Source organism: Pyrus communis, chromosome 17 (assembly GCF_963583255.1).
Source record: "Pyrus communis chromosome 17, drPyrComm1.1, whole genome shotgun sequence".
NCBI classification, from domain to species: domain Eukaryota; kingdom Viridiplantae; phylum Streptophyta; class Magnoliopsida; order Rosales; family Rosaceae; genus Pyrus; species Pyrus communis.
The window spans coordinates 1,836,688-1,849,702 of record NC_084819.1 but is presented as its reverse complement, the minus strand read 5'-3'; the positions used below and the strand labels follow the sequence as shown (position 1 = coordinate 1,849,702).

Genomic DNA, 13,015 nt, shown 5'->3' with positions numbered 1-13,015 from the left:
CAGTGCCTCCCCACACCCTGCTATGCCCTAGTGCCTATGCAATTAACATATCCCCATAGACTTTATAGAACCCTCGTTATTCTAAATATTTTAATTATTAAATCTTTGTTTAAAAATACAAAAATTAAAATATAACAATTAAAACATGGAAGACAGTACTCCAGAGCCCAAGCATTTCTTATCCCCCATAACCCATTAAGATATCTTCATAGACTTTATCGGATGCTCGATACTCTAAATATTTTAATTGTTAAATTTTTGTTTAAAAATATAAAAATTAAAATCTAACCATTAATAATCCAGAGCCCAAGCATTTTAGATCCCCATGATCCATCACATCAGACTTTACCATGCAAAAAACATGAACACTGTAGCTTAAAAAGGCTAGAAACAGACCTTCAAAATTATTCCTTTTACAAAATCAAAATACAATAATAAGGGCTTCATGCTCCTTAAAAGATAAATAAGAATAAAAGGATTTAAGAACCGATTACAAACTTCTAATAAAAAATAGAACTAAACGGCGTTAGGCATACCAATGACTTCAATTTTACTTTATTTACGCTTTATTGTCTGTTAAGCATCTCCTAGCCCTAATTTTGATAAAAATTTGTAACCGACTTTATTTGTACATATCACTGTTCACAACTGCGGTTTTTGGTGCCTGACACGCCATGATCACTACAACACATAATGGCATTATCTTCTGCATTGAGCTGCGTGTTCTTTTTGGAGGAGCCCTTGCAAAGCTTGGCTTGGTATTTGTTGGCATTGAGCTCCAGCTTTCGGAGTGCAGCTTTTCCAAGATCAATGCCACAAACGTCAGAGAGCCTAACAAGGTAGAGCAACACATCTGAGAGCTCTTCCCCCAGGTGTTGCTTCTCTTCCTCTTTCCAGTATGGCAGTCCTCTTGGCACCTCTCCTTTCCACTGAAATATCTCTGATAGCTCTCCCACTTCTCCCACCTGAATAAACATTAGACACCAAATTGGGAAAGGAAAATTGCGGAGCTGTTATTATGCTTAGAGTCTCATGAGCAATCACATCAAAGTGGGGTCCTTTACTGTGTATAGAATCTACAGATTGAGATTGACTTATCTACACCTGGATCAGAGTGTAATCATGAATGAATAAGGTGATGCCGTGTGTTTTAAATTTTCCACAAGACATTCAGCTATTGTCTCAATGCACAGTGATGTACCAAGATGTAGATAAGTTTGTCTCGAACATAAGCACTCATTTACCAAGATGCAACATTGGATAACCAGTACATTTATCCTTATATTTAATATAAACTTTACATCCCATTCTATTTGGGGTTTCTTTCCCTTCTTGTGGTTAAATTCACATATGAAAAAGAACAATATTAAAACACAGACAGTGATGGACAAGCTATTCAATCAGTTGTACACATGTCTTCTTTCTTCTTTTTCCCTTTTGGTTCTTCCGTTTTCTGCACTTACAATTCATTGATGGGAACGAAACAAAGAAAATATGAACTCAACAACCAAAACCCAGAATTATAAATTCAAGAAGACAATTGAAAGTTTCTACATTTGCTTTCCATATCATTTTCTGTATAGTTGGAGAACATAAACTAGATCTTTACTATTTCATCGATTAATTCAGTATTATATTCAAACTCAAACAAACGCAGAGTACTCATGTCAAATATTACCAAACAAGATTAATTTCTGTATCTATCAAGAATCAAACAAAAAATCCCACCCAAAATAAAAACCAATAACAATAATAAAAAAAAAAAAGGATTTGTTAGCCAAAGAGGTTATGAGATTGACATAACTTCTCATTTTGATCTCTAACAATGAAAACCGATAGAAATAGTCTTTGAATTTGTTTACGGTAAATCATTTTGATTATTTCATAAAAAATTTAGAAAGATTAGTTTGACAAAAATACTTTTAAAAGTGGTCATGTGGTGTTCACCTCACAATTTAATGAGATTTTTTTATAGAATGATTAAAATCATTTACAGCGACAAAATCAGAGTTTCATTATCATTATGCAATGTTAAAGATCATTTTGGATAAAAAAAAAAAACTTAATAAAAATAAGTAATGCTAAAGAAATTAAATTATAGACAAAATTAGTAAACTAAATGATGTGTCACTAATTGAAATGAGAGCATTTATCAATGCTTAAGTAATTATCAAATAATCAACTTTCATATTATTTAGGTACAAATTATATAACATTGATAAACGTGCCCATTCTTATTGTTGATATATTATTTAATTTGTAATATTTGTTATAAATTTAATTTTCCTAACATTATAGCTTCAAATTTAGTCACCGTAACCAATAAAAAATAGGAGAATAATAGATAATGGGTAGGTGGAAAAGCAGTCATAGAAGCAGAAACAACGGTTCTAAGAAAGTTTTACTAAGATTTGACAAATGGGTAGTGAAATAATTAATGTTAGGGCTTCGAAGTTGTACAAATTACCGGAGCCAAAAGTAGATTTCTAGGGCTATGAAACTGATCCCAGTCTCTCTCCCTTGAAAACTCAGCCATTTTCTTCTTCAGCTCCTGCAGGGTAACACCTTCTCTTTCTGCAACTGCAGCTCCAATACCAGCTCCATCCATATCTCTAACCGCTGGATAATCACCAAAACCCTCAAACTCTCACCGACTCACAGTCACAGGAGACCTTCTCGTGGTGGCTGGTCTATTTTCTTCACAAACAGAACCTTATAAGATTGGCTACCGGATTTTGCCGGTTCCATCCAGGGGGATTTCGATACTCATTTGACAGTCACGTGCCGGTTTACTGGTAGGGATTTGGAGGGACCAAATGTTCTTGGATGAGAAAATATCCCGGAAAGGACATTTTTGGAAATACCGTCTCGTGCAAAAATGGAATGATGGGACAAACTTTGGCTTTGGGTGTGGATGGACCCGCGGTCACTCAAACTCTAAAGTCGACTTCGTCTTCCATATAATCTTAGGTAAATTAATTTTTTAAATAATGCTAGTTAGATTAAATAGAAATGTAAAAGAAACTCTTCACGAACTTAAGTTTTATGATATTGACGTGAAAATTATGCTAAAAGTATAAGAAAGTTTATAAAAAAATCTCATTTTCGAGAAAGTCTCTTTAACATTACTTTAAACTAAATTTGCAAATTAAATGATGTGTCACTAATAATAAGAACGTTAATCTATATTTAAATAATAATTTAATTATCAATTTCCATATCATTTAATCTATAAAATTTAATCTACAAATTTAATCTCTTTAGTATTATAATATATTGCAAAAATGCAATGATGGGAGAACCTTTGGTTTTGGGTGTGGATGGACCAGTGGTCACTTAAACTCTAAAGCCAAGTTGATTTCATCTTGAGTGTACAGGAGTGCGACACAGTTATCAATTTCTTTTGTTTTCATGGTAGTTTTAAGTAGTTCAAATTTTTAGATTAAGTTTGTAAATTATATGATGTGTACAGTCAAAAAATTACATTAATTAATACTTAAGTATAATTGCAAATGGTATTTTACCACAATGGGGGCAAGGTGTTGGGTCCTTGCATGACGGCATGAGTTCAAATCTAGTTGATGGTTAATCTAATATCTAATCTAACAAAATTTATTGTTTGACAAAAAAAAAAAAATTAATCATTAACATCCACATTATATGGCTTCTAAAATTTGGTCTAAAAAATTGATCTTCGTATTATTACCTTCTTTGTGATACAGATGGACAGATTTTGTAAAAGCATCAAGAACCATCTATTTATTTGCTACAATTGATTAACTAAACGACCTTAATTTTAATTAAATTTTTACATACAAATTTATAATATGAATGATTTTGATTATAAAAAAGAAATTTCATGAATGACCACTAAGTGAATTGAGTAGGACTTCTCCTTAGGCCATCTCCAACCGAGGATTGGCCAGAGGGCTCGTTTTAGCCCTCTAGCCCTCCAAGATATTAATATTTTAATGTGACCATATTTGCCTCCGTCTCCAACCGAGGGCCAAAGGGCCAAACATAATTTATTATTTAAATTTAAAAACTACAACAACTTAAATTCAAATCCAACAATAACTTAAATTTAAAAACTACAACTTATATTTAAAAACGACGAATTAAATTTAAAATTACAAATTAAATTTAAAGGAAAGGTGAATGAATGGTTTAGGTATTTATAGGGAAAAAAAATTAGAATTTTTAAGAATTAAAAAAAAAAAAAAAAGGTCCAACAAACCTATAAAAAAAAAAATCAAATGCAACGGCTAGCTGACATCAGCTAGCCGTTGCATTTGAATTTTAGCTTAAGGATTCTTGTCGATCAGAACCGACAGGAATAATGATTTTTTTGGCCAACCTCAGGCTGCAGCCAGCCCTCCAGCCCTCCAGCCCTTTCAGATTCCATAGGACCCTCTCAGATTCCACAAGTTCTCTAGCCTACCCCTCGGTTGGAGATGATTTTCGGGTTATTTTTGGCCCTTTGACCCTCTAAACCCTTCGGTTGAAGATGGTCTTAGTCTTCAGAAGCCAAGATAACGTAATTTTTTTTTTTTCAATGATGGCATACGAGATTTTATCAACATCCCGAAATGGATTTAACAGGACTTCTAGTTTGCAGTCAAGCCCACTATTGTTAGAATTGTTATTACATGGCTCATTTCCTTTGATTGACCTCTGGTCAACTAAGTGGGAAGAATGCTTTTTCTTCATTGATAAGTGGCACTACTGTTTTCATGCCCTAATGCTTTTCTTCATGGATAAGTGGCACTACTGTTTTCATGCCCTAATGCTTTTCTTCATGGATAAGTGGCACTACCGTTTTCATGCCTTAACCTCCAGATTTGTTGATTCTACTCACCTTGCCCAAAGTTGTGGACTGCACAATTTTGTTGACTGCTCAGTCAACTAGATGTGAAAAATATTTTTCTTTATGGATATGTGAGCACTATTGTTATCATGTTTCAAGCTCCAAGACCTCCAGATTTGTTGATTCTACTCACCTTGCCCAAAGTTGTGGACTGCACAATTTGGTTGACTGCTCAGTCAACTAAATGTGAAAACTATTTTTCTTTATGGATATGTGAGCACTATTGTTATCATGTTTCAAGCTCCAAGATTTGTTGATGATAAATCTTTTCACACACTATTTTTAATTTTTTACGTAAATTCTGTTCTATCTCGATCGTTAATTCTGCTTGATTTATTTAATTTGATTGTCATAAATAAAAAAGACTATATGAGAATCTAAAAAAGATGTGCAAAAATAACTTCAACTGTTGATTCTACTCACATGTCATCTTACTCAACATTGCCAACTGCACAAAGATATTTGTGGTCTTAAGCAAGGTATATGAGCTTGGTTTTAGTGTCACAAATCAATGGCTTCTTGATCCGATTTTGGTTTGTTCAAAATCAGGATTAATATATCTTTTGCTCGTCTTCTGGTATTATGGTTCTTATATTGTATGTTGATGCTATTGTTTCGACCCTATCTCGTTTTCTTAGTAACTATTACATGTGGCAATGAGTTCGAACTCATGGACCTTGGTTCGCTATCTTATTAATTAATTTAGGGCTACATGCCACCTGATCCTCTACCGATGCAAGACTTCATCTTTCACAAACCAAGTATACCATTATCTTCTCAAGTGCCACATTATGTCAGACTGGTTTTCTACTTTGTAACTTTTTTGTTTTTTTGGAACAAACGATATTATCCACACTAAGAGGGTGGGGAAGTGGGCTAAGCCTCACAATGAGCTTGCAATAAAGTGGTTCAAATTCGCATTTAGCGATAATCGAACCTAAAACCTCTTACTTACAAGTGGCTTCTAGTTTGTACCTTGAAATTGCTAATTTGGTGGATCGAGATACAGTGCAGGCCGTAGTTTCAATCCTACTGTAAAACAGTAAGAACAAACAACACAATTAACAATTCGAAAGTAAAACTACGAATACGAAACACAAAGATTTGCACGAGTGCGAGGGAAAACAGCTTTTTCATGAAGAGATGATGTATGAATGAATGCTAGGTTTAGAAAACTTTCACTGAGTTGCTCTCAAAACCTAACATATGTAAAACGAAAGATGCAACATCGAATATTAGGGTTATACCATATGCGTTTAACGAAAGATGCAGAACTTATTTTTGTAGGAGTTTCGTCGCCTAATTCCTAGGCCAAATCAAAACAGATTTTTGTATAAAAATTATCCTAAATTAAGTAGGTCAAACACTCCTACATTAAGTCAATAGCCTGAATTGATTTCGCACGCCTAATATGATTCAGTCACTCTAGAGTCATTCCCTAATTGAGTGTATATGAATATTGCCTTATGAAATCCACAAGATATATTCTTTATCAAATAACTTTCGTGTCATCCAAGTAATCAGTATCTAGACCGAAACTAAGGACTATATGGAAATGAAGGCGAACGATTACAGACATGTATTGTATACACTCTAGAAAATTAGCCAATTAAAAAAACTTGTGTTTTGCTATTTAGTACTACGGTCTAGTGATATTCCTCTTAACATGCAAGTGAGAGGTCTTAGGTTCGATTCTCGTCAGATGCAAATTTGAACCACATTATTACGAGCTCATTGTGAGGCTAAGCTCACCCCCTTCCCCTTAGTGTAAATAATATATCATTTGTTCAAAAAGAAAAAAAAAGCTTGTATTTTCATACCTCCAAATAACTGTCCTCTTTGAGGGAGAGTTACATTTATGATGTCATGGGGGAGTATAGATAGCTTGTTGGCTTTCTTCACTATCAGACCTTCGACATTTCTTTTATACTATATTTGGATAAGGAAAATAAACTTCAAATTTTGGCAAAAGTCAGAATTTGTATATTGACATGTACTAATTCCTTTGTTTGGATTCATAAACATAAAAATATAGAATTTCCACATAGAAAAAACAAGGAATTTGGGACCTCCAATTCTCAAGTTTAAATTTCATGTAACTAGGTACTATTTCCAAATTTCTATAAGTGAGAGTTTAAACAGATTCCGTCATTTCAAACGAGAAAATTCACAAATTTCTGAAAACAAATTCCGTCATTTCAAAATTCTTGAATAATCTTAAAAATTTTCTCATCCAAACAGAATGTTACATCATAATGTTTTATTTTTATTTTTTTATTTTCAGTTTATGAGTGCTCCTCATTCTTCAAATTTGGTTGTTTTTATGCCTATATTTCGTCGTTGGTCTCCATCATATTTTGATTTTTCCAATGCTAATTGAGCTGGTTGTTCTGATACTCATCATTTGACTATTTATTTTTGTATGTTTCTTGGTCTCAGCCATATAACTTAGAGAGCTAAAAAAACAACCGATTCTTTTCTCGCTGTTCTTATGAGGCTAAATATCGTTCTATTCCTAGGTTGTGTGTTGAAACTTGGATTTCTCATTTACTTAATGAGTTGGAGGTTACTCCTACAGTCCTACATCTACCTTGTTACTTTGTGGCCACCAACACGGATTTCAATTTGGTGTTTTATGCTCGCACAAAGCATGTTGAGGGGAATTACCATAATATATGGAGAGTGCGTACCTTCTTTTGGGTCTCACAATTGGGTCTCAAAATTTTGAGAAGTTCACTCTTTTCTACTCTTTCTTTCGAATGGCCACCGGTTTTTAAGTTCCTTCACTTCTCTCATTCTACAAGTGGGGTTTGGTCATCATCCAACCATTCACTATACTCTCTCTGTTTACTTGACAACCAACTTAATTTGTGCCTAATTTTTGTTTTAGCATATATATTTTAATCAACTTTCTTAATTGTACATCTCTATAGATGTGGAATCCCTTGTTTATGTCCTACCAACTCCTAATTGGATTGTACATATGCAAACGTAGGTGTAACTACATTGGCTAGAGTAAATGAGCTCCCGCTTGTGCGGTTAAAATATAGAGCCTAACATTGTTATGGATTATTGTCTCTGCCGAGGCATAAATTTATTGAGATACAATCTTTGTTGAGCAAGAAGAAAACATTTTTAATCTATTTTATAATAAAAAATAAAATCCTAACCTTTGTACAAATGGAAGTCTTCTAAGAAAAGAAAAATAAATCACAATTTAAACTTGGATGTTGACTCACCCCAACGTGAACACCCGCCGAAATTTGAATTTTCATCCCCAAACTTTAAATTAATTTAAAATAAAATATAACTTGTATCGAAAAATAAATTGTACATTTCTTTCCTAGCACAAATGTTCTTCTAGATGGGAAAATAAAATAAACATGCCACACCATACAAATTATTAGGTCATATAACTTTTTGATAGACTACATATATATGGAAAGCTGTGGTGCATGACCTCGGAAGTAAGTCCACTCCACTATTGGTCAAATAAAATAAACATTACATGTTCAACGTGCAAATAATTATGTGAGTCATTAGTTTGGTTCAATACAAGTATTTTCTTTTAGTACATTAATATATTTACACTAAAGATAGAAGAGTTAAGCTGGACAGTCTATTATTGAATTCGTCAGCCACGACATTCAAACATAAGATTTTTTACTTGCAAATAAAGAAAAATACCATCAGAAAATAGTACTGAGTGATGCTACAAATATTATTAAAAGCGAGAATTTTGAAACCGAATAACCACCATTCATATAAGGTGGTTATGCACATCAAATTAAGGGAGTCCTTTACATAGCAATTTTCATGCGTGTCACACAGCAATTCTGTGGGAAATGCCACTACATAATCAGCAATGTATTCGATTGAATGGAAGAAATTTATCCAAATTTGCATGATTTAATTCATCAGTCATAGCTGGTAATTCCAATGTGAAAATAGAAGATACACAGTCTAAAACCATCACCCCCTTTTTGGATGACCAATAATTTTAGGGAACTTTAACGAAAAGCTCCCGATACTGTTCATTTAAACGAAAAATCACATTTTTACACTAAAAAGTCAATCCTGGTACTATTTACTTTACCCTTTATTTTGTCTTTTTCGTTAAATCTCAAAGTTTTCAAGCTATTTTCATTAGTTTTCCTATAATTTTATTGGATGATCCTTGTACAGATGACTTGCGCTGAGTTGTAATTATACCATATTGAAATATCCAAACCCAAAATCTTAAACTTTAAGGCAATTGGCTTAAAGCAATCTTAGGACATTGTATTAAACATTGAGAATGGAAAATTTGGTTAAGTTACACTGGTTCTAATAGACGTTAGCCGCTAGTCGGGCGGTGGATTGGGCCTAGTGCCTAAGCTGCTAGGCGGGGGCCTAGGCGTACTAGGCACATTTAAGTAAATTTATGGTATATTGTATAAACAAATATCTATTTATACTTTAAAAAAAACACATAATTGTAATGGCATACATAAATTGATAAATAAAATGACATATAGATTATGGAGTATTAGACAACCATATTGAAACTATAGGGAACAAGCATATAATGAGTGTTCATTCAAGTATTCAACTAGTCTCTTGAGAGTCTCGACATAGGCAGGTTTAAACGTGCTAGGCAGGTCTAGGCGCACTTTCTTAATTTTCAAAGGCCTAGAGACTAAATGGGGTGGTGTACAGTCACCTAGGCGCTAGCTAGGCGGGGATTTTTAGAACAATATGTGTCAGTCAAAATAATTTGACGTTAACCTCACCAAAACTATGAAGTTTTACGTAAAACCTCTCATTTATAAGCGGAGACAAATTTTCATATACAACAATATTGCGGGTTGAAATTTTGGATAAATCATACGATGAGTCAATCATAATTTGGTATCGAATTCTAGGAAGCCGGAACCTATGACCTATCATGCACTTACAAGTGAAGAGGAATACTACTAGGCTACAATACTAAGGTTGTCATTTTGAAGAATCGAACATAGACTTCATATTTAAAATATAGAGAAATACCATTAAACTATACTATAATAAACTATATCTATTTTCATTATCTTTTACACTATATGATGGTTGGCGTATTTCATTATATTTGTTAGAATTAATCCATGATACGGTGGGCCACGTACGTCTAGGATCACAAAGTTGATGATGAAGAGTGGAGTGGGTTGATGAAGTTTGAAACAATTATTCCTCAGAAGATTTTAGACATGCATTTCCTTCTCGAGCACGTAGGGGGGATTTAATCTGAACCATTCATTTCAACCGTAAGACATCTATAAATTGACTCCTTCATTAGACGAACATGCATTCGTACTTGACTTGAGAGTTTGGCTATTGTTTAGTCAAGGTTAATCTGCAGATCATGGATAATCATGGTTATTGTGGGGTTTTACTGTCTCTTACTTTGTTAAGTTTGGCTATTCATGGAAGCTTCTGCTTCCCTGAAATTAATGGAGATAACAAGGGCTCTTCACGTACCACTACTGATAAGGGAAAAGGATGGGCAGTTCTGGTTGCAGGATCAAGTGGTTACGACAACTACAGGCACCAGGTTTAAGCTTGTCCAAAATTTTGATTAATTAGTCACATTTTATGTTAATTGTGTTACAAGTAATAAAATTTAGGGCTAATCCTTGTCGTTCCATGCAGGCTGACATATGCCATGCGTACCAGATACTGAAGAAAGGAGGACTGAAAGACGAGAACATCATCGTTTTCATGTACGATGATATCGCATACAACTCGGAAAATCCTCGAAAAGGAGTCATCATCAACAAGCCAAACGGACCTGATGTTTATAAAGGAGTTCCCAAGGTCGTAACTAATTTTCTGAGTCTGATTTTTAATTTCTAGCTGGTTAATTTGTTAGTTTAACATTGTTTAGTTACCTGTAAGTATTTTTTTTTTTTCTGATGCAGGATTATACAGGAGATCATGTTAACGCACGCAATCTCTATGCTGTTATTCTCGGAGACAAAAGTGCTCTTACCGGAGGAAGTGGCAAGGTTCTAAGTAGCGGTCCGAATGACCATGTTTTCATATATTATGCAGACCATGGTTCTGTAGGATTACTTGGTAATTTGTAGCTTTTTTTTATTTTAATTTTATTAACTTTGAAAATATATATTTAGTGATCTTATATAGTCCCATAAATTCAGTAAATTTTGTTCTTCGGGTTGCATATAAACAGTATATTGTGTTCAGGGATGCCTAGCGATTATGTTTATGCGAAAGATCTCATACGTGTACTACAGAAGAAGCATGCTTCTAAAGGTTACAAAAGCATGGTAAGAATGTTCACTTGAGTAACAGTCTTACTGAAGTCTTCAACTCTTTTTTTGATGATTTTCTGAGTTTTGATGCATTTATGTGGAAAAAAAAAAATAGGTATTTTACCTTGAAGCTTGCGAGGCAGGGAGCATGTTTGAGGGCCTCCTTTCAAGTAATCTGAGTGTTTATGCTACCACTGCGTCGAATGCAGAAGAGAGTAGTTATGGAACATATTGTCCCGGTGACCCATCACTTCCTGACGAGTTTGATACTTGTTTGGGAGACTTGTATAGCATTTCCTGGATGGAGGATTGGTAATGCAGTGCCTTTCTTTTTGAAAATGCTGTTCTAATTTAACAGAGTACATTACTTTGTCAGTTTCAAACACATTTTCGATCAAATGCCTAGACTAATTGCTTTGTTGTTTCGGTGACTTTTGGACCATATTTTCACATTTGAGAGCAGTGACATAAGTGATTTGCATAAAGAAACTTTGGAGAATCAATATGAAAGGGTAATATTTTGAAAGTTTCTCGTGTGTAAAATATTTATGGATATCATAATGTCTAATGTTGGTGAAATTAGAATAATATAACCATGTGACCATGTCGATTGAATTACAGGTTCGAAGAAGAACAACTAATTCGCATGTTATGCAGTACGGAGATATGAGTCATAAACAGGAGTTCCTCTTTGCTTACATGGGTGCAGATCTTTCTAATCGTAGCCATACTTCCACCAGCGATATCTCTTCACCCTCGATCTCAAGGGCTGTTAACCAACGTGACACGAAGCTCCTCTACTTTCAGCAAAAGGTTTCTGCTCTTCTTTTATTCTGAATTCCAAACTTCAATGTGTTTAATTTTCATGTATACACATATATGAATTGATTAGTACATGCCAAACTCTCCGGACAGAGAACTTTTCGTATGTTTTTGACAATTTGTATTTTTTGTTCTATATGTTTCAGCTGCAAAAAGCTCCTACCGGATCTCAAGAGAAACAGGGTGCTCAGAAGCAGCTGCTGCTTGAAATTGCTCATAGGAAAAACGTGGACTATAGCATAACGAAACTAGGGGAGGTTTTGTTCGGACACGAGAAGAGCTCAAACGTTTTAATGAATGTTAGGCCACAGGGGCAACCTGTGGTAGATAATTGGGACTGCTTCAAGAACTTTGTAAGTTTATCTCCTGTAATTCTATACATCAAATTGATACAGATGACACGCAAGTGCTTGTTCTTCTTTGTTCAGTTTTTTGAAGTAAATCAACAACTTTTATCTCTGAGATAATTGATTTTGAGTTCTTTCCATGCAGATGAATATTTATGAGAAGTACTGTGGACATTTATCTGCATACGGAATGAAGTACACGCGAGCTATAGCCAACATATGCAATGCTGGGATTACCACAGAGAAAATGGTTGCAGCATCTGATCAAACTTGTGCCAACAAACCCAATGTCTAGAACTTCCTTTTGATCAGATAAATGATCAATACATATATGTGTGATGTGTTGGATGCTGAATTATTTCTGGAGTTGATCTTGAAGAAATTGCAGCAGCTAGACTAAGAACGCCAACGGCTATTTTCTTTTGAAATGTAACGGCTAGTTTAAGTTAAGTGATAGTTTTTTACAAGTGTAAGGCTTAGATTAAAAGCTCCAATGAAGGGCTAAGATTAGCTTTGTACGAATAGGTTGGTGAGCATTTTGTCAGCTAGCTCCAATGGAGATAAGGGCTGTCGACCGTGCAATCCAAAAACCCTATCAATTACATATATAAAAGTGTGTGCGCTATGAGCTGCCGCAGTAGCAGTCTCCAATAATCGACATTCCCTTCTTAAATTCTGTGCAATCATCA

General features: G+C 34.3%; 2 protein-coding genes across 2 annotated transcripts; one reads left to right on the top strand and one right to left on the bottom strand.

Moving 5' to 3' along the window:
• Nucleotides 1-542: 542 nt before the first annotated feature.
• LOC137721872 (uncharacterized) lies at nucleotides 543-2,740 on the bottom strand. Its single transcript, XM_068460902.1, has 2 exons — nucleotides 2,468-2,740; nucleotides 543-965 (listed from the first exon to the last, which is right to left on the bottom strand). Exons 1-2 carry the CDS (start codon nucleotides 2,606-2,608, stop codon nucleotides 636-638), a joined length of 471 nt encoding a protein of 156 aa, XP_068317003.1. The 5' UTR covers nucleotides 2,609-2,740; the 3' UTR covers nucleotides 543-635.
• Nucleotides 2,741-10,203: 7,463 nt separating this feature from the next.
• Nucleotides 10,204-12,702, top strand: LOC137721869 (vacuolar-processing enzyme-like). Its single transcript, XM_068460896.1, has 9 exons — nucleotides 10,204-10,436; nucleotides 10,535-10,699; nucleotides 10,804-10,960; nucleotides 11,090-11,172; nucleotides 11,273-11,469; nucleotides 11,621-11,669; nucleotides 11,779-11,970; nucleotides 12,126-12,332; nucleotides 12,472-12,702. Exons 1-9 carry the CDS (start codon nucleotides 10,248-10,250, stop codon nucleotides 12,619-12,621), a joined length of 1,389 nt encoding a protein of 462 aa, XP_068316997.1. The 5' UTR covers nucleotides 10,204-10,247; the 3' UTR covers nucleotides 12,622-12,702.
• The last annotated feature ends 313 nt before the right edge of the window (nucleotides 12,703-13,015 follow it).